This window comes from Paramisgurnus dabryanus, chromosome 8, assembly GCF_030506205.2.
Source record: "Paramisgurnus dabryanus chromosome 8, PD_genome_1.1, whole genome shotgun sequence".
Classification (NCBI taxonomy): domain Eukaryota; kingdom Metazoa; phylum Chordata; class Actinopteri; order Cypriniformes; family Cobitidae; genus Paramisgurnus; species Paramisgurnus dabryanus.
This window is the reverse complement of record NC_133344.1, coordinates 29,223,788-29,249,919: the sequence shown is the minus strand read 5'-3', so window position 1 is coordinate 29,249,919 and position 26,132 is coordinate 29,223,788. Positions and strand designations below refer to the sequence as shown.

General features: G+C 38.7%; 1 protein-coding gene across 1 annotated transcript in view; it reads right to left on the bottom strand.

Annotated features, from left to right (window-relative positions):
- tyw1 (tRNA-yW synthesizing protein 1 homolog (S. cerevisiae)) overlaps positions 1-26,132 on the bottom strand; it is an 85,532-nt gene that overhangs the window by 29,374 nt on the left and 30,026 nt on the right. Inside the window, exons 11-13 of the mRNA XM_065281426.1 lie at positions 23,610-23,719; positions 11,692-11,869; positions 9,285-9,420 (exon numbers count right to left, since the gene is read on the bottom strand). Coding sequence (XP_065137498.1) covers positions 9,285-9,420; positions 11,692-11,869; positions 23,610-23,719 — 424 coding nt within the window. The remainder of the gene's footprint in view (positions 1-9,284; positions 9,421-11,691; positions 11,870-23,609; positions 23,720-26,132) is intronic.

Sequence of the window (26,132 nt, the reverse complement as noted above, 5' to 3'; positions counted from 1 at the left end):
TTTTCATCCGCAAAATATTTAAAGCTCAAAATAAATACATTTTGTGGGTGTCTGAATGTGATCCTTAAATAAGGAGAAAGAGTCCTAGTCACACATTAGCCACACACATAAACCTGCTTCCTTACAATCAGCATGTGTGCTGTGTAAGCTGAAATTATTGCAACTTGTTCAATAAAACATTTCTAAATGTCTAAAATGGCACTTAAACATTATCACACTTGGGGAATGATTTATTTTCCCACCTTGGAGATGCATAATGTCTTCAATCATAAAAAAATGTTGCCACTTGCTATTTACACTGCAGTTTATTCACGTAGCTGGGAAAATGTCATCTATGTACATAATGTGGCCATTACACACAATCACATATAATAAAAGGCACTTATACCGTGAAGCGAAAGCATTCAGATGCATCCTTATTCTTACTCAAAACGCCATTATATTTTTCTGCTCTGTTGGGAAGCAAATGGCCAAAGCGGTACATTAAGATGAAACAGGGTGTGTGATGTGTTAAATACAAGATGCAAAGTGTAAAATACAGTATCTCCTTATTGAGTCTTTCCACTGAACCACAAAACAGGGATTTTTTTCTTTATTTGTATTATTACCTTTTCCTCAAAGCCACCATGCATCATAAATTATCCATTGCAGCAACTATCATTTGCCTTCTAAATAGAAACAAGTGACATCTGTGAATTTATTAGTATCAGACAATATTTGAAGAGTTTGGTTCCAAAATGCGATAAACGCCTTTTTTATTAGTTACTACCGAAATTAGTATTTCGGTAGTAACTAATAGACGCTTTCTAACGTCTCATAACCGATCCTCATTTATGTCCAAGAGACTCAATAATAATCTTTACATTTCAATCCTTTAATTGTTCACATTTAAAGCATTTTTTTGCTGCTGCGCATTCCTGTATGTGATAAGCAAACCCGCGTTGTCGTCCCGTTTATAGGCGCATATTACTAATGCGCTCTTTAAATAACAAAAAACACATTGCGCCATTGACTTTAGACTAGGTTTTTGTTGGTCAATGGCATAGTCTATTTTAGTTGCCTCAAAATAGCAACGCGCCAACAATGCGCCTGAACACACCTCGTTTTCAGACCAGAACGCCAATGGGCGCAAATGCATTTGCTATTTAAACAACCTGGCGCTAAACGTGAAAATGATAATTGCGCAGGGTGGAAACTAGCAAAAGACACTTGTGTCGCGCATTGCGCTGCATTGCGCCTGGTGTAAGATAGAGCCCAATGTGTTTATATTTTCTATTCTTATAATAACAACTAGTTTCCCAGCTTTGTGACTGTGAGGCTCTCAAGAGTTGCTCTGAACACACACTCATTCAATTCCACACTAAGTTGGGGTATAAATGGAGTCACAACAATTTTGCAAGTGCATCCAAGGCAGATTCATTGCCATTATGCATTGCTTGCACACACTTTAATGGCAAAGCTCATTTTTAAGGTCATTAAGCCTAACCAAGAGCATTTCTCCATGATGGTGCACTTTAGAAGAATCTACTAATAACCCTAAGTGAATTAAAGAGAGATTGACCACCAATGCTAAGTTTATAACACAGGTTTGTCAAGAGTGTTGTTTACTTGTGGATTTGTGGTCTGGATTCTGAGCTGTATTTTGGAGAAGGGGAAAAAAGGTCAAAAAAACAAAAGTGAGACTTGTGAATTTGTCTTAAAGCAATGGGTTGATGATAAGGCTGCATAGGTAAATGGTAAATGGACTGCCTTTATATAGTGCTTTTAACAGACCTGTGGCCATCCAAAAAGCTTTACAAGTTTGCCTCACATTCATCCATTCACTCACATTCATACACCAACAACAGTGTCAGCCATGCAAGGCGCCATCCAGCTCAGGTAGAGCGGGAGATTGAACCACCAACCTTTCGGTTTGTAAAAAACCTTAATGAACAACTGAGCCACTGCCACCCCTAAGGCTGCATGGGAACACATATTAAGATAAATTTATCTAGAAAGCTTTACAGAAAATGTATGAATGCATGCATTATTTTCCAACAATTATTCAAAGTGCATATGGCCGCTATGGCAAACTGCCTCATGCCATTTACCAGAATAGATCAAAGCTAGACATTCAAAAATGAAGACTGGTTGCGTAGTCTATATCAAAGGGGCTTTTTCACCTGGCAATGTAATGTAAATGCCCTCAGAAATGTTTTCGAGATGGATTTAAATCCGATCGCTCAAACCACTTCAGGAAGTGGTCTGGGATTCATTTCAGACGAAACTGGACAAGTGTAAATACATCTGATTGATGAAACCACGTCAGCGCTTTACTCCTCCCAAACCGTAACCCGGAAGTTAGCCGGCAAAGAGGCAAACAAACAAAGACGACATGCTTATTCCTTTACGGAGTGATGGCAGCGGGTAAAAAAGCTTTCTAGAACCAATAAAAGACTCTAATGACAAACTCAAATGATATTAAACAAAGAAATAAACTTTGAGAGAGAGTTTTGTGAACGGTTTTCCCTGTCATGGACCTGTACGTTAAATCATTGCGCCGTCCACTTTCCTGCTGCTCTGTACTGCGCGCTTCAACTCATGCCGATCTTCAGCACATGCCGATCAAGGAGACGCGCGTCCCCTGCCCAACATACACTACAACATACAGTAAGTGCTGCCTTTTGTTGCATAACCGTTGTCTTATGTTTTTTAAGGCGGAGTAAGCAATAGAGACAGAGCGCAAGCGTCATAACCTGAAAACCACACCCAACGGGGGGAAAACAATCCATCCGTCTCCATTGACTTTGAATTGCGAGAGGCTGCCTCCTTGTCATTGTATACTTCCTTGAAATTAAAGAAGGTATACAAAGTTGCTGCACACAAAATGTCTGAGGCAATATCTGAGAACCAATAGAAATGCAAAATGCATGCTAAAGCTAAATAAATGAGGAAGTGATGTTTTAAATTAAAACTTGTTTTTTATTTATCTCTGACCAACAGAAGTCTAAAATAAATGCATCGTACTTAAATTCTCCCGATGTGAAGGATAAAAATTAATAAGCCATGCTTAAATTAGAGTGTTTTCACATACGTTGGTGCGCACCGTGGTGCGGCCTCGGAGCTCACCAAAATACATTGTATCATTTTTCATCGGTCCGTGTTCACATTTTTTTTTTTTTACTGTACTCGAAATGCCGCACCGTACACCATGTGACAACGGTCAGCGCTGTCATTGATCTCTGACAGCTCTTACCATCTCATGACCACCCCCACTTTCCACGACAACCAGCCTGACAGGGAGAGCGCAGCTATCAAGATGTGGAGATAAACGATGCAGGTCTTTGCGAAGTTTCTTTGCTTTAACGCGAAATTGCGTAGCTGTTCTATTAAAGCCTTTCTCACGGAGCCGTTTGCTAAAATCCCGTAATGTCACTATTTGTGTGTGGAGGACAGCTATGCATTTATAAAATCATCAGCTCAAACGTAAAGGAGACAGCGAATCTCTGCAACGGACCAGGATTGGCTTGTTTGTTGTTAACCCACAATATAACACCCGGCACACATCACGACGGAAGCACAGTGGCTCAAACATGTGGAGAACATCCTGTATTTGGTTCGGCCCGAGGTCCAGCAGTGTTCACACCACAGGTGGTTCGCCCCAGAGTTTGGCGACAGCCGCTCCGAGACCACCTGTTTAGAGCGGTCTCGGAGCGGCCGTTTAGTGCGCACCCGAGTGCGGCTGTTGTGTTCGCACTGACCCAAACAAACCGTACTCGGAGCGTCACTTCATTTGGGCCGACCTAAACAGTGTATGTGTGAAAACACACTAAAGATTTAAAAATCGTCCCAATCGATCCAAGTAATGGTGACAAAGCAGGTGTCAGCTACAAACATCTCTAGAAGATCCTGCAAATGAACTCTTTCCCCGCCATTAACGAGTAATTGCGTCAATTAAGAGAAAATGCTTCCCTGCCAAAGACGAGTTTTTACGGCAATCCGTATTTCCGCTATTATCCACTAGATGGTGGACTTATAAAACACTTAAGCATCCACTGATACAAAAACCGTAAAAACTCTGTGTATGTTTCGATCATCGTTCTGAATCTGATCTTTACAAAAATGCAATTATCTCAGCTTTTTGTCCAAAATTATGTATTTTTGACTAAACCTACCCATATTTGAGAGGTGATAAAAAGAACAATTGAAGATAGGATGCTTTTTTATGTTTGAAAGCAAAGGGTATGTTTGTACGCTTATATATTTAAAGAAGAACATTTTCTGGAAGGCATTCAACTTTTGTGGAAATCATAATAAATGCTGCCGCTTGCTGGCAACTTCATCCCCTTTGACATCAAGTCCAAAAAACAACCAAGATCAGTACTACATGCACCTCATCACTGTTAAACTGCTCTTGCACAATAAGCAGCCAACCCGCTGCAACTCATTTTAAAAAACAGGAAAACACTCATAACTCATATGCACCAAACGCGCACATACAGAGCGATCAGTCTGTTTCAACTGCAAATTCAAGAAAGTCATTACAGAAGTTTAGCACACAGGCGCTACAGTATGAATCATCTCTGAATGATGGCACTTAAAATCATTAAGCTGTAATGTCAAGGCCTCCGCGCAACAAACCGGTTTTGTAATCTCAGCACGTCGAACCGTGCGTGAGTGAAGCTGTTGACGGACAGAACCTTTCGCTCTCGCTTCATCACGCTGGCATTTTTACAGAACTTCACCTCGACACTGCAGTTAAACATCTGAAGCATCCAGCAGCATTTATTCAAAAACAGCGACGACGTGAGCGCTTTAACACTCATTACCCCCATTCATCCCCCTGTGAGAATAAATCAATGCTGGAGCTTTGGAGTCATTAAGACTTTCACAGATTGCAATTATCAATCGATAGCGATTTATACAGGCCTAATATAATACATAATAATGATTTGCGAGAAGAAAACGGGCAGCTATTAATTAAACAATCATTTTTAGGACCAGCAATAACGGTTTCACAGGCTGTCATGGCCAACAGAATTACAGCATTTGTCAAATACTGAACAAATGATGACAATCCTTCAGAAAAAACAGCATCTCTCTCTCTATTAGAGGGTAAGTGCAAAAATACATACAATTATCAGTGTCAATGTATAAGCAATGTAATAGCATGTGTTGATCGCATCCAACTTCTCATTGATTTATTAACTGTATAAAAAATGATAGTTAACACTCAGTTATACACAACATCTTGTACTCTATATAATCTGTGTCGCTAAGCAAAAATGTTGCCTTGTTTAATTGCTAACATGGTACAAGCATCTTTCAGGCATCTTTAAAGTCTATTAGCAAGTCTATTAACAGTATCTGTGAAAACAATAAAATAGTCCCATAGTCTGTTAAAACAAACAAAATCATCTTTACAGTAACGCATTTACAATGAAACTCTATGGGAATTGTTCCAGAGAAAACCTTTAACAGTCCCTCCAGAAAAATGTGATTATGCGATCACATGATTCAATGCATAATCAGCAAAGTCTGCATATTATGTGGAGTGCGCATTTTTTTTAATACACCGCACTTTTACCGCATAAATTGCAGATTTCTGTGTACAAAATATGCGGGCTTGCATGATTTCATAATCCCTGCATTTTCGTAGCAAAAAGACACATATATCTTACCAGAAAGTTGAAAAATGTCGCATTTAATTTACACAAATGCAGCCATGTCCTCTGTTGCCATGGGAACGTTAAGAAGTGACGTAATTACGTGACGTGAACATCAATGCAAAGCTGAAAAATTCCGCAATTTTTGCAAGTTCCTGCAATTTCATCGCATAAAATTGCATAAATATCCTGCATATCCCATCACATTTTTTAAGAAAAGGTGTCACAAGATCAAGGATTTTTACAAGCAACAATAACAAAAAAAACTTTCTGGAAGGACTGCTTAAAAGCGACAGTTCACCCAAAAATAAAAATAAATGTTTTTGATAGGGCTGGGCCGGTTTTGATTTTTTCTTACCGCGGTCGGTAATCAACAAATTCCTGCGGTTTTGCGGTTTATTGGCAAGACAACGAGTTAAATAACATGCATGACTTATTTATGTCCAATAAACAACATGTGCAAATTACTTAAGGAACATGTAAAGTGAATATTATTTCCTTCCACATTTCTTCAATTACAACATTCAACAACTTAAACAATTAATATTATCAGTTAAAAAAATTTGCACTGTGCGCATTGTGCGTGACCACACTTACGTGCCTACAGACATTTCGCCACTTTTCTATCCTTAATTTATGAATGGCCTGTAAATGACGCAAATTATTGCTGCCCTGATGGTCTGGTAAAATAACCATTTTTATGAGAAATCACTTGTACTGCATATGTGTCCGTGCTTGAGTTTAGCTTGGAAGCTGCACGGAGACGCGTGTGTGTGCGCAAAATGACACGGTCTGTCTCGCGCGCGCCCGGGCAGTCCGCGTCTGTCTCGCGTGCTCGGGACCGCTTCTGTCCTAGACACTTACCATAAACATCTGTCTTTTTCTACAAACGGAGAAAGAAGACGCAAAACTTTTTGAAATGTGCCCTGCTGTAGAAATGGCCACTGTGGTAGGCTAGATGAAAAAGAGACAATCTAACCTCTTTGGATATTAATTCTCGGACTGATTGCATGCTCTTTATGTTGCGTGACAATTTAAAAATGTATGAAACTTGATTCTGTTGTTGATCTATTGTGGCTGTTTGCATATTCAAATAAAATGTTAATGGTTTGTTAGGATAGGGCAATAAAAAAAAAATATTAAGAAAATCGCATTTGAAGTTGTTAAAATGAAAATATATAATTGACATTTTTACGGTAGGAAACATAAAATATCTTCATAGATCATGGTCTTCACTTAACTCTTTCCCCGCCAGTATTTTTTTAAAAAAAGTTGCCAGCCAGCTTTTTTCATGATTTTCACAAATGTTTAATGCCTTCCAGAAAATTTTCTTCTTTTTAATATCTAAACATACATTATATTAAATGAAAGAACAGACCCTCTGCTTTCACACACACAAACAAAATGTTCTCTATTTTTACCAACTCTCAAATATGGGTAGGTTTCTTTAAAAACACAAAATTTTGAGCAAAAAGCTGAAATAATTTCATTTTTGTGAAGGACTTTTAATAGAGATCAGATGCAGAGCGATCTTTAAAACATAAACAGAGTTTTTTCTCTTTCACCTGAGGCATTACTTCCGGGTTGTATAAGTTGCGTAAGTGCGCAACTTATACGGAAGTGGTGGATATATGCGGTAATGCGGAAATAGTGGGGAAAGAGTTAATATCCGTATGATTTTCAGCATTAAAAATAATAATAATGAGACACAATTTATTGATGGCTTTTGCTAAAAATATAGACGTGATACTTATGAGTAGTCCAGGGTCACATTTACTCTCCATAGTAGAAAAAACTACTATGGAAGTCAAAAGTGCTCAAAAACTTTGTGTTAAGCAAACAAAGAAATTAAATCTATAGAGGTTTGTAAAACTTAAGGCCGAGTAAATGATGAATTATCCTATTAATTCCTTTTTAAAAGTTAGTCAATAGGACTTAAACATATTTGTCTGGTTTCCCAGACAAGGTTTTGATTAATCCAGAAGTAGACCTTAATTAAGTAGTTTTTACAAACATACCTCACAGAAAACAATACTGGTGTGCATCTTGAGACAAAACAATGGCACTGATTTAAACGTTTCATCGAACGCACGTGAGTTGTCACGGTAACACGTCTGGTCGGAACTTTTCTTCCAGTCTCTGTTTGTTTAATGGTCTGACTAGTGGCTAACATGAACTCTAAAACAAATACCTCGTGAATGTTTTGGTTTCACTATGGGAAGGGAGGTTTGGCAGCCGGTTTGAATTTAACATTGTATACATTATAGAAAACATTTTAAACAGCAATGTTAGCTCAGTGTCGTTTTTTTATATGCTTTAGCTATGAAATATGAACTAAGGTGATCTACTTTGGTGATCTAGTTGTTTATTTCGCTTGTTATCAGAAATAAACTACTCTAAAAGGACTTTGTTGTTATTGATTCTTAGCGGAGTTTACCGGTTTGTTTATGTTGTTACTGCTGAAACCGTCTATATTTTAAGATTTGTCAGTGCAAGCTGATTTCAGTTAGACTAGACTTAAGCTCTGTCCAGGAAATTGCCCATTAAATAAACACATGAGATGTAATATGTACAATACATATCCAAGTGACACATTAGTTTTGACCCTCTATTGTTATCATTAGTGCTGTGTTCAAAATATCGATACGACGATACATCGTCATGGACAGCACCTTCCGTATCGATTCGGATGTACTTTTGAAAGTAACGTGACGAATCGCTGTTGATCCGTGATCCATTTGGAAAGGAAGCACGTGTCCTGTGGAGTACGTAGAGTAAAAGGTAGCGGGGTATACTTTCACTTTGCGTGTCTGTCTCTCTGGCGCACGTGTCTGCATAGCGAGCCACGTACTCCCACTCTCTCTCTCTCTCTCTCTCTCTCTCTCTCTCTCTCTCTCTCTCTCTCTCTCTCTCTCTCTCTCTCTCTCTCTTAAAACAGAACTAACGCATTTGAGAAGAAACACGACAAAGATTTGCATGTGAAAAGTGTACGTCTAGAGAAGAGATACAGAGCTACTTAAACTATAGCTGTCACATTAATAATCTGATTTCTACTAAATAGTATTAACTCTGACTGCATGTTTATAGATATATTCATTGATATAGAATAATTAAGTGAGAGCCAAATATAATGCCTAGAGTAAGGCACTATATCTTTTGTAAAACTGCTTTAAAAAAAAACATAAGCACTAACTCTGGGATTTTAAGCATTTCTATGTTACCCCAAAAGCTAATAAATGAATGGCAACACTGCTTATTCAATGTACAATAAACAGATAATAATAATAATAATAATAATAATAATAATAATAATGTTACTAAATTCTGAACAAAAATTCAAAGTAGTCTTGTATTGTGATGCGCATCGTATCGGCACCCTTGTATCGGGATACGTATCGTATCTGCAAATTGTTGGCGATACACAGCCCTAGTTATCATATAAAGCCAGTAAACACAGAAATAAAACGTGCACAAACACCAGAAGAGACGACACGTGAGTTCGCAAACCCCCCCATTCAAGCAGCTCATCCCACCCTAAACTCAATCACTTAAAAAAGATTGATTAGATATTAGATAAATGTGCTTATGAATATGCTTTGAAATCGCTGTTTTATCTGAACTTTGGCAAAGTGGACTGACCTTTTCACCGAGAGCTTTCAGACTGTCCAAAAAGCGCTGCCAGAAGTCTTTAAAGAGAGGACGGTCAATTTTCTTCAGACTGTCTTTGGTACTGGCATCAACGCTGACATAGAGCTGTGTCACAGGCACTAGAGTCCTACAGAGACACAAAAATAGAGTAACATCCAATTATTTACTCACATTTTCATTTTTCTAAATCAAAACACATTAAACAGATGTCTGGGTGATTTAACTGTGCTATCAGGGCTCTTTCTTTTTATACAATCACTTGTTATTATAATCAATTACCAAGTAATTTTTTGAATATATAAAAGCAATAGGCCTATTGATTGTTCATTCTGAAGACTTTGTGCAGTTATTTATTTATCTAATTATTTGATATAGGTATGTGTTTCTGTATAGCCTACATACTTATGTTTAAATACTGTATATATACTGTACACGTGTGTATCGATACTGTGTTTACGAGTGTATATCCCTTTATTTTATTGATTTTTACGCTGGCATGGGGGGTGCTCTTGTAAAATGTGAAAACTTTACATAAAATATTTTTTTTAAAAGACTGTATGCGAAGCGACACAACCCAGCAAATTAAAAAAGGTCTCAGTCCAATTTTTTTGGCTCAAGTTTAGCCTTCGGGTCTTTGTAAACCACTTTGCTCTTTCCTCATTTATTGAAAACAGTAAACATTCACAAACAAAGCAGCAGATCCAAGCTTTTCATTACAGTGCACCATAAAAAGTAAGTTTTTCAGAGGAGAGGTGTTGTGTTGTTTGGACTCGAATATCCTTTTTTCTCCTTTTGGTTTGTTTATTACGCATGAGAGTTCTGCTTCAGCATGTTAGTGTAACAAAGCTCGCAACCCTGAGATAAACGCCACAGCGATTGACAAGTGTTTTGCACTTCCTCAGCAAAATAGCAAGATGCTATACCAATGCACGAGGTGACGTCCCCCGAGAAAACCCACCCCCAAACTATAAAAGGATTCAATCTGGAAAAGCATGCTTACGTGAATGAAGCGATGATGTATTTTGCATTACGCTGGGGAGCAAAGAGAGAGAGAGAGCTAAAAGCTCGAATTTAGCACAAGCAAGCAGAAAAGGAGGAGCTGTGATTTGCAATTCAGCGGCTGTTTATGTGGCTTATCAGTGCAGTTACAGCCCTTGTGAGACTTCAAAGTCTGAGGAAGAACTTTGAGCCGGAGGATGTTCGGGAGCTATAACCAGTGCAGATATAGGGAGAACAAACACGTACGAAAACAGAGGCGTCGGCTAAAAGAAAACCTGATTTTGCAGAGCTCCACGTATCTAGGTCAACATTATTGTGGAAACAACATCCACAACAACCAATTAGATTTCAGAGTTAGGTTTAGTGGTCATGTTAGGGTAGGGCTGAGTTAGTTGCTTGTATACCACTTTTATCCACTCACTGTATTACATCCCTTTCGGAGTTAGGAGTAGGAAAAAGGTTACAACTTCATTTCTTGGAGAGGATTGTTGTTCCGATGTCAACCCCCCCAAAAAACAGGCTTTACACACCAAAATCAGGATGTGCTTAAAGGATAATTCCGGTATTTAACACTTTGAGTCTCATTTCTGGTTTGTTTTGGATGAACTACAGTGATGGACACAGAAATTTTGACAATGGGTCGTGTCTTGAGTTTTTGACTCGTTTAGAAGCGTCTCTTGACTGCTTCAGAATGGAAGTCAATGACCATGCACAAACATGTCATTAAAACAACACTTAATGTTCATTTTCAAAACTGTGCTACTCACCGAGTGGTCCGTGGTGTTCATTCACTTGAACAACTTGATAGTGCACCATTTTTTATTAGGGATGCTCCGATCAATGCCAATCTCCACTAATAATACCTGGCCGATCACTATTCTGAATCGGACAGCCGATCTTATTACAGCTATTTCATGTACTATGGCTTTTGATCAGTAAGTCCTTATCAATCTAAAATCACTGTTAGTTTGAGTCGTTTATAACATGCATTTGAAAAAGCAACACTCGTCAAACATAATTATTAAACATATTCTTTATTATCATGAAAATAACTGAAAAGGTTTGAAGGACAGCAATATAAATATATCCTTCAGCCATTTCATGGAGCTGCGTGTCATCACAGCTGGGTGTGTATTGTTCTTTGTCTACAGCGCATTTTGAGTTTCTGCACGAGAGCGCCCCCTGGCTTTTGGATGTAGCCGCATTTCACCGTAATACATTGAGAAACATAGCAAGCATTATCGGTCGATTGATCGGAGCATCCCTATTTTTTATCTTTGTTTGGAATTTTAAAAAGATTTGCTTCATGTTTGGATGGAAACCCAGCGATTGGTGTCATCGATAATGATTCATATTTGAATTTGGTTCAGATTTGGCTGCAGTGCACCCTGAAGCTGACCTGATCTCCTCTGGGAACTGGGCATTGGTGACCAGGAAGCTGGATATGTGTTGCTGGTGTAGGAGGCGCAGGAAGGTGTTGATCTCAGGATACATGATGGGTTCACCCACCAGAGACAGAGCACAATGCTTTACGGTGAGTCCCTCTTCAAAGCGCTCTGGACGCACACCCGGCACCCCTGTCATGTGTTAAAATATGGCACATGGTTATTATGTGTATTATAAAGTCAAATTTATCTTTTGAGGTCAAAATATATTTGAAATATTTAACATTTTAGTCAAAACTTTTAATCAGCTGCAAAAACAGAAAAACTAAATAAGTTTGACAAATCTTCTGTTAATCCTGGCTGTATGCAAGATGTGCTTCCTAAGAAATTGAGCATAGTAAAATGTTGAAACAATCATTTCGAACAATGTCTTTGATGATTTCAGTCAGATCTCAACAGCTGAGTGGCATATTTCAGCACCAATTGCTTTGTCAATCTGTCAAAAAATAATACAGGCTTTGCATGTGACTGTTCATGCATGAATTGATGGATGGGGGAGTTAAAAACTATACTGATCACGACAGCAGGCCAAAGCAGTGTTGCTTATTTTAACATGCAAATTGGGCAACTCCTGAAAGACCATTTTTAATTCTAAAGCCAGAGTATAGTCTTTTTTTAACGTGCACGGTTGAACACACAGCCCTGCAAAACATAGATTACTTGACTAGTATGTGTACACATATGTTTGACGCATGCGCATTGCAACAAAATGCAATGCATTTCTCTGTCTCCAAACTACATTCTCCTATTTGCGTGACCTGCGTGTAACAAAGTACGCACGGTTACAAAAATCTGCCGGTGCATGTGTACAATTCTGATGACGAAATGTATGTCACGCATCTTATACGCGGACCCTGGTGTATGTGTACAAACAGGACTCTACTTCTAGCTTAAGTGCCAGTTTAGATAAACTGTAAAAAATGCTGCATTTTTGTCAAATCAACATCTATTTTTATGTTCCTATAACTTCAAAAATTAAGTTAAACAATTCCAACTTGTGTTTATAACTTATGTCAACTTATCACGTATAAAAACTTAAAATAGTTGGTTAAATTGCCTTGCAAAACCAAGTTGTTTTAAAAAGGATAACACCACCGTTTTCAATGTTTACTATGTTCTTACCTTAACTATCTTTTTTTCAATGCGTGCACTTAATCTGTGTACATCGGGTTGTGAATGTGTTAGCACTTAGCCTAGCCTCATTTATTCCTTAGGATCCAAATAGGGATGAATTTAGAAGCCACCAAACATGTCCATGCTTTCCTTTTTAAAGACTGTTAAATGAGTAGTTACACGAGTAAGTATGGTGGCAAAAAACAAAACGTGGCGATTTTTTAAGCTGATAGAAAATAAGAACTATATTGTAATGCGGAAGAGCACTTAGTTTGCAGCACTTCAACCTCGGCGCACATTAACATCATTACTCCCGACTACTCCAGCTCTCGCTCAAACGTCCGTCTATATTACTGCGCCTGAGGTCGAAGGGCTGCACAGTAAGTGCTCTTCCACCATAAAATTTTATCCGCTTAAAAAAAATGGCACATTTAAATAGAAAAAAAAATTTGGAAAGGTTTGGTGGCTTCTAAATAAATCCATGTTTGGATCCTAAGTAATGAATGGGGCTAGGCTAAATGCTAACACATTCACGATACGCTGTACAAAGATTAGGTGCACGCATTGAAAAAAACAGGTATGTATTAATTCCTGAAGTTGAGGACAGAACATAGTAAAATATTGAAAAACAGTGGTGTTGCATTTTTTACAGTGTGGGAATTTGTAAAAGAAATAATTATTTAATTTTGGCAAAAAAAAATCCTTACTAACATCATAAACTTGGCGACACAAATAATAAAAAAATGCATACAGACAATATTTAAAGGGATAGTTCGGCCAAAATACAGACTCCTCTGTATTCAGGAGAGAGTATTAGCGTTGTGTACGCACTTTTCTTAGTGACGTATGACAAATTCGGAGGGCGGGGGCACAGAGCAGCAGCAGAGTAGCCTCCGTAGGCTGCGTAAGCTCTCATCCTGAATGGGGACGCGACTAAGATGGCGGCGCTACCGGAAGGTAGTTATTTACGTTAATAAAGTTTTAAATATGGATATTTCTACAACAACACCGCACGGATTACCCTCAGAAGACCTTTGTTTATCATCCTGGAGCCGTTTGGATTTAATTTGTGAAGGATGGACGCACTTTTTTTGGACTTGAAGGTCGTTGACCCCGTAACATTACATTTAATCAACTGAAAGATCTAAAACATTTTCTAAAATATCCGAAAATGTGATTGTCTGAAAAACGATGAACATATGCAACTCGGACAGCTTGGGGGTGAGTCAATCATGGGTTTAATATCATTTTTGGCCGAACTATCCCTTTAAGTTACAAATTTGCAGCACAAGGCTGTTAACAAACTTGATTCTGTTTACGTTGACACCTATGAAAAAGGTATTAACTCTTTCGCCACCATTGACGAGTTATCTCGTCAATTAAGAGAAAACGCTTTCCTGCCAATGACGAGTATTTCCAGCTTTCCGCAATACCACAATTGCACTTTTGTAACTTATAACACCCAGAAGTATTGCCCTAGGGCAAGCAGCTGCATGGCTGTTCATGTTTTTAGGACCGCTCTGAATCTGATCTCTAACAAAAGTCCTTTACAAAAATGGAATTATCTCAGCTTTTTACTCAAAATTTAGTGTTTTTGAAGAAACCTACCCATATTTAAAATTTGATAAAAAGAGAACAAATGAATGTAGGATGAAACGGGTGTTTTTGTTTGAAGCCAAAGTGTTCTTTCATTTGATATATTGTATGTTTAAAGAAGAACATTTTCTGGAAGGCACTAAACATTTGTGAAAATCATAAAAATTGCTTGCGCTGGCTGGCAACTTTTTTTAAAACTCTGGTGGCAAAAGAGTTAAAGGAATAATTCACCCAAAAAATTATAATTCAGTCACAATTGAATCACCGCTCTCATAAGGTTTCAAATTTGTATGCTGATTTTTATGTGAAACGCAAAGGATTACAACAATCTTTTAATGAAACGGCTTTATATAAACTATAGGAACTATAACTTTCCTTATGTAGCATGACACCCAGAGTCACTGTGAACTAGCATTGTATAAAAAAACTACTTTGAAGAATGATGGGTTTTGTGTTGCATTGAAAAATAACAGCACTTGAAAGAACACAAGGATGTGTAAAAGACTGGGTTAACTTTAATTTTCATATTTACAGTGACGGTGCAATTATACATACTCATTCCTCCCTCTTTCTCTCTCTCTCTCAACTCTGGCTCTGATTCTTAGTCTCTGCACCCTCGGCACAGCGTGTTTCCTGGCCTTTCATCTGCTCTGTACGTTCAGACACTGGTGTGTTTGTTTACTTAGCCCTGGGTCATTTTGGCTCAACTATGAAGCAATGATGTCACCACTAAATGTCAACTGTGCCACCAAGCCGGAGGCTAGGACCCTGTTGATGCAACACATACACACACATCTGGCACAAACCTACAGTATCTATCATGGGCTTCATTTCTCAAGACTTAATTAAAAATATAGCAGGAACCATACAGAGTTAAAATCCAATAAGTAAAATTAAACTCATTATTAATCTAATAATCATTATCAATACTTGCAATGACATCCACAATTTAAGATAAATCCAAAACACTGTCCGACTGCTGCAGACAAACGTATTATAAATGATATCATAAAAAGAGGTTAAAATCAATATGCTTCTTATTCTTATGATCAGTTTTATGCAAATTTAGCAGGCAGACGTTGTGGTTAATTCATACAGGACACATTTTAGCATTTTGTGCAATAGCAGACAGACTAAAACAAATTTTAACATGAAATTAATCTAAACTTAATGTAAAATGAACCTGCCCCACACATACGCAACCCAGGCAACGATGTCGTTTAGTAGACACGCCCCTTACTGCTGATTGGCTACAAGTGTGTTTTGGTAGTCGGCCCAACTCCCTTTTCCAAAGTGTTTTTCTTTTCAAAAATTATGCACCTCGCCTTTAAATGGATTACGGTAGTTGATTCTGCATGATGAAATGAAGTTACATAAATACGTTTTTAAATAATAACATTACAAACTTTTTTTAATAACAGCATATTTTTTGCTTACTTTCATCAAATTAATATTTATTTTTTTAAATGAGTTAATATTAAGATAAATTGATAACACTAAATTAACACATTTATATCAGCAACCCTACTCAATAGCAGACGCAATGTTCACTTCACAAAAATCAAATGTGCAGGTAGAAAATCAGATCTAGAAGACTTGAGCTTGAAAAAAAAAAACTTTATTTCTCCATCAGTCAAATTGACTTTGGCTTTGTGCCACATACCCTAATGACATTCACAGCAGATACCATCAGAAAACTCACTCTGCATGCTACGAATCTGATTTTTGCAGTCTACAGCAGACATCTGATGAATTTTTCAGACTACTGAAGGCAGAGAAAAACGCATCAAACGCTCTGCAAATCTGTCTACAAAGTTCTGTGATCCATGCGGTACGGTAAAATAAAATCTGCAATGTTAACTGACCCACTTTAAACACTAGAAAAGAGCACCACAGAAGACCAGGGTCCTTCTTGAAAGTCCACAAAACCCAAAAGCCATCTGGCCGAAAAAGTCACATCGCCTGCCGTAAAGAAATGCCAGATGTGGACTTCCAAAAAAACCGGAGATGAAAGTTAAACCACGCTCAGATCTCTGAATCTGGAGCTGAATTTAAAACCCATTACCAGGTGACGTCACCTGATTGGTCAGATCAGAAATGAAAGACATGAATGTGTTACCTCCCTAAAGGCACATTCAAGAGAGAAAGAAAATAGGTTTGCAGGCATTAGATTGTTTTGTGACAGAATTATGTTACGTCCCTGCAAAATTTAAAATATTTCTGAGAGTTTAGGGCGCCATTGTGACTGAGCTAAATTGCAAAGTATTTTTGAGAAAAACATGATGATTTCCCTTGACAGCAACATTTGACTTATATAGCATGATCCACTGCCCTATGTAAAATGTATTAGCCCTGCTAAACAGCTTTGTGAATCGAAATCTTGTGCTAACTTACTGCTACACCAAATTTCAATAATTGGACAAAGGTATTTTTAGTAAATTTTACTAGAGGAAAAAGAATACATAAAAGGTCCCTGAAACCCAAACCCAAATTTACAAACCAATAAATAATAAAATAATAAAAAAAGAAAATCAGAATAAAGATTGCTGCTACACTGTAAAAGGTGAAAGCTGCTTTACTTAAAAATTACTTTAATTGGTAACACCTGAAATATGTAAACATTTTCAACTTAAATTTTTCACATAAAATAAATAGAAGTAATTTGTTAGGTTGATCCAACTTTTACTTTTCACAGTGTATTTCAGTTCAGTAAGTGCCACCTTATGGAAAAGCAAAACATTGTAAGTATCGATTAAAACCCTGAACTTAAACGAAGTCCCAGCAAGATATCCACTTAAAATGATCTCTGCCTGTCAATCTGATCAGATCACAAACTCTTCTCCCCTAATGCTGCTAAAAGCTGATGGACCACCATCTTTCTCATGAAGCAGACAGCAAAGTGAGTGACAGGGTGCAGATTAATAAATTACAGCCAGTCGGACTGCACTTACAGCCTGTCCTCTTACTGCCTTCTGCAAATTACAGTGACAGCTAAATATACCCCAGCGTCTGTCGGACAACATCTAAAACCAAGAGTGTTGAGATGTCAACTGTGTGTTGTCACATAGTGTTTCAACTGGATTTCTTAGCACTATGGGAAAATGATGTAAATATATTCTACTATAGTTATAGTTATAAGTCCACAGTTTGATGAAATTATGTACTGCAGACTTTAGGGACCCTTGACACTAGGGATGTGCATCGATGCATCGCGCTCCCATTAAAAAGACCTGTCTAAAATCGATTCTGAATCGTAAGGCTCCGATTCAGTGTTTCATGCACAGCTTGTGCATGTACTACGGCTCCGTGATCAGTAGGAAGTCCTTATCAATCTAAAATCACTATGAGTTTGACTCGTTTATAACGAGTATTTAAAAAAGCAACACTCGTCAAACACAATCATTCAAAATATTCTCTATTATCATGAAAATACCTGAAACAATCTGAAGAACAGCGATATAAATATTCCTTTAGACATTTCCTGGAATAGTGTTTGGTATACTACTTCTTCTGTGGCACAAATGGTGATTCTAAGCGAGAGCGCCCCCTGGCTTTTGGATGTGGCTGCATTTCACCGTAATTCATTCAAATTCATTCATTGAGAAAACGCGCATTTGCCCGATTAATTGTCACAACCCTACTTGACACGAGTCCATGAGGGGGCACCAGAGTCGTATTTTGGGACAGACTCAAGCGTCATGCCGGAAATAAGAAGATAAGTTGCCCATCAGTGTGAACTAGGGCTGCACGATAAATTGAATGTGGTTGTCATGCGCAGCGCGTCAGTACAGCCGGTTCCTTGATTAGTAGTAAATCGTCACCACCTGCTATCAGATGGAGCACCATTTACTACACAAAGCCATAGTACATGAACAATTGGGGAAATTAATTACCGCGGACATATCGCATGCAAAATGGCCACGCTTGTAAGGAAACTATGGCTTTGTGTAGTAAATGGTGCTCCATCTGAATGCAGGTGATGGCGATTTACTAATTAAGGAACCGGCTATACTGACGAGATGCGCATGACTATCGCATGCAATTTATCGTCCAGCCCTAGTGTGAACACCTCCATTCCGTTGTCTGGTTGCTTTTTCGCAAGGACTTCTGGGTAGGTAAAGTGCGTAGAGTCTGCAGCAGTGCAGGCTTCAGCGAAGATCACATCAAGGGTGCGCTGATGAACACACTTCGGAGTGACACAAAAATAAAAATGACAGATGGCACGTCCTACGGACTCGTAGACTAAGCAAGGAAAAAATGTAAGGCCACGAGACCGAAAGTCCACATAAAGTGCACCATTTTGGACAGGGACCATACGTGCAATTTTTGTACAGCTATATTGTAAAAGCCCAAGCAAGTCGTGCATATTTTACAAGGTGGTTAATTTTAATAAATTTGAATTTGCATTTTAGTAGTATTTGCTTTTGAACGAGTGACATTAGGTTAAGATACGGGGTTTTGAATAATCCTTTTTTGTATGCTCCACTTTGTATGAATTCAAACAACTTAGCCACAATGTTTAGCCTTTAAAAAAAATGCGAAAATAAAACTAAAGGATAATGACGAGTTTGTATATTGGTCAAAATTACAAGAAACAAAGCCATATTTTTATATTTTATACAGTGTGTGCTTGCTGGTAGCTCAACTGGTAGAGCCAAGGTCATGGGTTCAAATATCAGGGATCGAATGCTGAAATTTATACAACTTAAATTAAATGCTGCTTGCATAAAAGCTAACCGGAATACCGCGGTCACATGACCCATGCCGCGGGTCTGAGCTCCTCACCGTCATAACCGCAAAAAAAAACCACTTGAAACATTGGTCTGCACTTGTGTGTATATGTGGGGATGTTATACATGCAGCTTGTTAACAACCGCAACTTGTTAACTGAACATTAACTGATATGATTTTAATATTAAATTGTCATTGAGTAGAAATACAGGTGACGTTGTCTGTCACTCGTTAAAAGTAATACAAACATTTTATCTAATTTGAACGTGCAAACAACCGCAACAGATCAACAACAGAATCAGGTTTCATACATTATCAAATTTTCACGCAACATAAAGAGCACGCGATCAGTCCGAGGATTAATATCCAAAGAGGTTTTTTCATCTAGCCTACAACAGTGGCCATTTCTAGAGCAGGACACATTTCAAAAAGTTTTGCTTTTGCGTCTTCTTTCTCTGTTTGTGGATAAAGACAGATGTTTAGGTAAGGGTCGAGGACAGAAGCGTTCTGTCCGAGCACACGCAACAGAGGCGGACTGCCCAGGCGTGCGCGAGACAGACACGGACTGCCCGGGCGCGCGAGAGACAGACGGACCGCGTCATCTTGCGCACACACGCGCGTCTCAGTGCAGCTTCCCAGCTAAACTCAAGCACGGACACATATGCAGTACAAGTGATTTCTCATACAAATGGTTATTTTACCAGACCATCAGGGCAGCAATAATTCGCGTCATTTACAGGCCATTCATAAATTAAGGATAGAAAAGTGGCGAAATGTCTGTAGGACGTGTGGACATGCACAATGCGTTAAAAAATTTTTTAACTGATAATATTAATTGTTCAAGTTGTTGAATGTTGAAATTGAAGAAATGTGGAAAGAAATAAGTTTCATTTTACATGTTCCTTAAGTAATTTGCACGTGTTTTGTATTGACGATAAATAAATCATGTTATTTAACTCGTTGTCTTGCCAATAAACCGCAAAACCGCGGGAATTTGTTGATTACCGACCGCGGTAAAAAAAAAATACAAACCGGCCCACCCCTAATAAAAGCATCTGCAAAATGTGTACATTTAATGAGTTATGTTATTAATTAAAGCACAAAAAATTTGTTTATTTATACTTTATTTATTGTATGAATAGTTTACCCAAAAATGAAAGGATAGTCATCATTTAATCACCCTCATGTTCAGAGCCGGCCTTACATATGTCTCACACGTTTCAATTGAAACAGGCCCCGCCCTTCAAGGGGCCCCCAACAGACCAGCAATATCAAATTCATTTTTTTTCCGTAGGATATTGATTTTCAGCCATAATGTCTAAACCATCCAAAGGAAGATTGTCCACGAGCTACGAGGTTGTGAAAAGAATGTTTCTGCTCCCAAAAGCCCCAAGGTATGAAACCAACCTGGTTATTTGCGATCTTCTGGAGAAATGCTACACCATCCACTATTCTAAGCAGAACACTGACGTCTCTAATTGGTCGAACTTGCGGTTACCATAGCAACAGCATTAACCGCCCCCCTGCAAATGGCTTAGTAAACGTCGATCTGAAGTATACTCGGAAGTTTGTTTATTCCTTTGCCTTTTTTCCGTTAGGTTAAAATGTTATTTTGAGGAAAATAATTGTTAGAAATAAAACGTACAAATGCCAGTGGTGCTTAAAAAACCCCGAAAGATATCGGACCTTGTGCGTGTAATATCGGCTGCTGGCATGGCAAGAGAAACCACTGGGGCCTGCAGATTCTGAGATATATTTACAGAAACAATTTAGTTGAACTGTATCCCAAACCTCAGCATTGCTCTCCAACTCATGATGACAGTGACTGTGAGTGTAGCGAGTTTCTCTCGCTTGAAGCTAATAAAAACACACCCAAGGTCAACAATGCTCCAGGAGCGGCTGTCAGCTCTCGCTCAGATTTCAATTGAGCATGAGGTGACAACACTGCTGGACAAAGATGAACTTATCAGGGCATTCTCAGCACTCAAACACAGAAGGGTGGATTTCTAAAAAGGGCTCAGGTGAAATCTACGCCCGCCGTCCGATGAGCTGTCGACAGTGCTGAAAAAACACAGAGCCCATTGTTATTTATAAGTTCGGTTCGGTGTCAGTCATACCCTTTTCTTCTTTGCTTTTGTAAAATAATTCTAGTTGAGGGGATGTTTTTCGAGTCAGCCCAGATAGCTGAAAATATACTGCGCAAATCAATTAAGCAGAAAAGTTAGCGTCCATGAAAGGGCGTTAGCTTATTCCAACTATAATTGTACACTCACCTAAAGGATTATTCGGAACACCTGTTCAATTTCTCATTAATGCAATTATCTAATTAACCAATCAAATGACAGTTGCTTCAATGCATTTAGAAGTGTGGTCCTGGTCAATCTCCTGAACTCCAAACTGAATGTCAGAATGGGAAAATAGGTGATTTAAGCAATTTTGAGCGTGGCATGGTTTTTGGTGCCAGACGGGCAGGTCTGAGTATTTTAGAATCTGCTCAATTACTGGGATTATCACGCACAAACAATTTTAGGGTTTACAAAGAATGGTGTGAAAATGGAAAAACATCCAGTATGTGGCAGTCCTGTGGGCAAAAATGCCTTGTTGATGCTAAATGTCAGAGGAGAATGGGCGACTGATTCAAGCTGATAGAAGAGCAACTTTGACTGAAATAACCACTCGTTACAACCGAGGTATGCAGCAAAGCATTTGTGAAGCCACAACACGCACAACCTTGAGGCGGATGGGCTACAACAGCAGAAGACCCCACCGGGTACCACTCACCTCCACTACAAATAGGAAAAAGAGGCTACAATTTGCACAAGCTCACCAAAATTGGACAGTTAAAGACTGGAAAAATGTTGCCTGGTCTGATGAGTCTCAATTTCTGTTGAGACATTTAGATTGTAGAGTCAGAATTTGGCGTAAACAGAATGAGAACATGGATCCATCATGCCTTGTTACCACTGTGCAGGCTGGTGGTGGTGGTGTAATGATGTGGGGGATGTTTTCTTGGCACATTTTAGGCCCCTTAATGCCAATTGGGCATCATTTAAATGCCACGGCCTACCTGAGCATTTTTCCTGACCATGTCCATCCCTTTATCACCACCATGTACCCATCCTCTGATGGCTACTTCCAGCAGGATAATGCACCATGTCACAAAGCTCGAATCATTTCAAATTGGTTTCTTGAATATGACAATGAGTTCACTGTACTAATGCTGCCTTCACGTGCTATCGTAATTATGGTAAATACCAAAATCCCACTTGGAAAATGCACATGAACACCCCTCATGTGGTATTTTCCACTGGGCAACTCATAAAATATTTTGATGCCCGAGTTGCCGAGATGAGACTACCTTTGACCTTTTCAAAATGGCGGAGAGCAGCAGCAACGTCGTGAATGGTTGAATGACAACAAAAGCAATGGTAAATACCAGTTCACAAATGGAAAATGCACTTGAACGCAGCAAACTGGTAAATTCTAGTTCACAAATGGAAAATGCACTTGAACAAAACACGCTGGTAAATGCCAGTTCACAAATGGAAAATATCATCTTTCCCATAGCACGTGAAGGCAGCATAAAATGCCCCCCCCCCCACAGTCACCAGATCTCAACCCAATAGAGCATCTTTGGGATGTGGTGGAACGGGAGCTTCGTGCCCTGGATGTGCATCCCACAAATCTCCATCAACTGCAAGATGCTATCCTATCAATATTGGCCAACATTTCTAAAGAATGCTTTCAGCACCTTGTTGAATCAATGCCACTTAGAATTAATGCAGTTCTGAAAGCGAAAGGGGGTCAAACACAGTATTAGTATGGGTTTCTAGTAATCCTGTAGGTGAGTGTATATAGTTTTAATTAAATAAGGTTAGATTATTTCTGTTGAGCAGCCAGTTCGTGAAGCTGAAAGTGAATGTAATAAAATAAAATACCATTGATGCAAACCAAAAGGAATCCTTGCTTTTTTTTCTCTATTATGTTTATGTTTTATGTGGGTAGGGCCACATATTAGTTATTGAAACGGGCCCCCAGATGCTTAAGGCTGCCGCTGCTCATGTTGTTTTAAACATTATTTTATCCACACAATTGACGGTACCCACAGACTTTCATACGAGGAAAAGCAAATACTGTGGAAGTCAATGGGTACTGTCAGCTGTGCGCTTACTATCATTTATCAAAATATCTTTTGTGTTCAACAGAATAAAGGCATTTTTACAGGTTTGAAAAAGGGGTGATTAAATGATGACAGAATTTTCATTTTTGGGTGAACTTGCATTGTAAAACATTGTGTGCACTGTTTTAATACAATGGCGAGAACACTGTGCTCATAAAAGTTTCTACTGATAGGATTAACCCTGAAAAAAACCCATTTATATTTGTTTCAAGGCAGAAGAAAAGGTAAGCTGAGGGTAACAAGACGTCTTACCTTTGAATTGCCGAATCATATTCCTGTGGTTCTCCACGGCCTCCTGAAAGATCTTCTCGGCAGGGTCCATTTTCCAGCGCCACTCTGTGCCCACTGGGTTGGTGTGGTGTCTGTGCATAGAGAATGAAAGAGGACAGCTCCTGTCAGCATGACACCATCACAGCTTTAAAAGCCATGGAGCGCTGCCTCATTTACTTGAGAGGACCACCTGCACTCACACTGCTCAGCAAATTAGCATCCTGTGACCCTTTCAACAACTCTCACATCACATGAAAGGGCATACATGTCAGACAGTGTGGCTTTATTTCTGTTCCCCTGCTGCAAATAGCAACAGGAGATGAGGAAAAGTCTGGGTTAAGTCATCATACCTACCACCGAACTATAGTGAAACCAAATCCTATTATGTGTATGTATTTAGAAATTAATGTGACTTCACATTATAGTAGCGAACATCCATTATAGGTATAGTTCGGCCAAAAATGATATTAAACCCATGATTTACTCACCCCCAAGCTGTCAGAGTTGCATATGTCCATCGTTTTTCAGACAAACACATTTTCGGATATTTTAGAAAAAGTTTTAGATCTTTCAGTTGAATAAATGTAATGTTACGGGGTCCACCCATAGTCCACGACCTTCAAGTCCAAAAAAAGTGCATCCATCCTTCACAAATTAAATCCAAACGGCTCCAGGATGATAAACAAAGGTCTTCTGAGGGTAATCCGCGCGGTGTTGTTGTAGAAATATCCATATTTAAAACTTTATTAACGAAAATAAATACCTTCCGGTAGCGCCGCCATCTTAGTCGCGTCCGCATTCAGGAGAGAGTATTAGCGTAGTGTACGCACTTTTCTTAGTGACGTATGACAAATTCGGAGGGCGGGGGCACAGAGCAGCAGCTGAGTAGCCTCCGTAGGCTGCGTAAGATCTCATCCTGAATGCGGACGAGACTAAGATGGCGGCGCTACCGGAAGATAGTTATTTTCGTTCATAAAGTTTTAAATATGGATATTTCTACAACACCACCGCACGGATTACCCTCAGAAGACCTTTGTTAATCATCCTGGAGCCGTTTGGATTTAATTTGTGAAAGATGGACGCACTTTTTTTGGACTTGAAGGTCGTGGACTATGGGTGGACCCCGTAACATTACAATTAATCAACTGAAAGATCTAAAACATTTTATAAAATATCCGAAAATGCGTTTGTCTGAAAAACGATGGGCATATGCAACTCGGACAGCTTGGGGGTGAGTAAATCATGGGTTTAATATCATTTTTGGCCGAACTATCCCTTTATTGACATTTTTAATGACTAAAGCCTGAAGTACAGTCTGTTTTTACATGCATGATTAAACAGACAGCCTTGCAAAGTATAGTTTTCTTTATATGTATGGTGTATTATTTGTATGTAGACCTTCGACGCAATGCATCTCCTGGACTATATACACTACATTCTCCTGTGGGAGCATATGTGCACAATATATGCATGGTTTAAAAAATCTGGCGGTGCACTCTTGCGCTTAAAAAAATGTTGAGACAGGAGTCACTACACTACAAACAATTATATAAAGGCATTAAACATTATTTGCACACACACACCATCGTCTTTTTTTCTTTTATTTTCACTTCTTTCAAGAACAAGAAAGCTGTGAAGCATTTGTTACCATAATATTTGATCATCAAAATATTTTTAAAACATATTATAATTTACAATTTTATACTTTTTTACCTGGCATTTGAAAATAACACATTTTACTATTGCAATACCGTGACACTGTGAAACCATGGTATTTTTGCTAAAGGTTATCATACTGCCAGAATCTTATACCGGCCCATGCATACTCCACAGCCTGAGACATTTTGCTTTTCTGCCGTTATTCAAAATCAGTTGGGATCAATGTCTAATGTCTTCGCTTCATTTCAAGGCAGGTAGAAAAATGGATGAAATAGGCAAAATTATACGCCCCATCCGCATGAAGAGGCCTCTCTTAGGAGTCATTTATTCAAGTGCCACTTTTAACCAAATTAGTCCCCTTATATGAAGTTCAATATTTCCTTGCATTCCCCCTAAAGCATGGAGCTAATATAATTTCACATTCGTCCTTCTTAGGCACATTTATTTGCATTATGTCATTAAATACTATAAGGCATTTGAGTATGCACACAGCATGTGGCAATGAAACGAATAAAAAACTCGATTAGCTCGATACACCCACGATGCCAACAATTGCATCCGATACACCGCTCTTACACAACGGCATAAAAATAGAGCTCCCCGTCAGTCTCAGAACGACAATTTTTCTTCATGATGTTCCATAATGTCTCAAAATTAGCCGATTCAATGAGAAAATTGGATGGAAAATGGCAGCTGTTCTCAAGGGAAGAATTTTAGCATGAAAGCCTTGAGACTTCCACAATCTGCTTTGATATTTTGAGACGTTGAACAGTGCGGGTGTCCCAGCATGCCCTGTAGCAGATTTACAGGGCACAAGCAAGTATACGGTTTATTAACAGACAAATG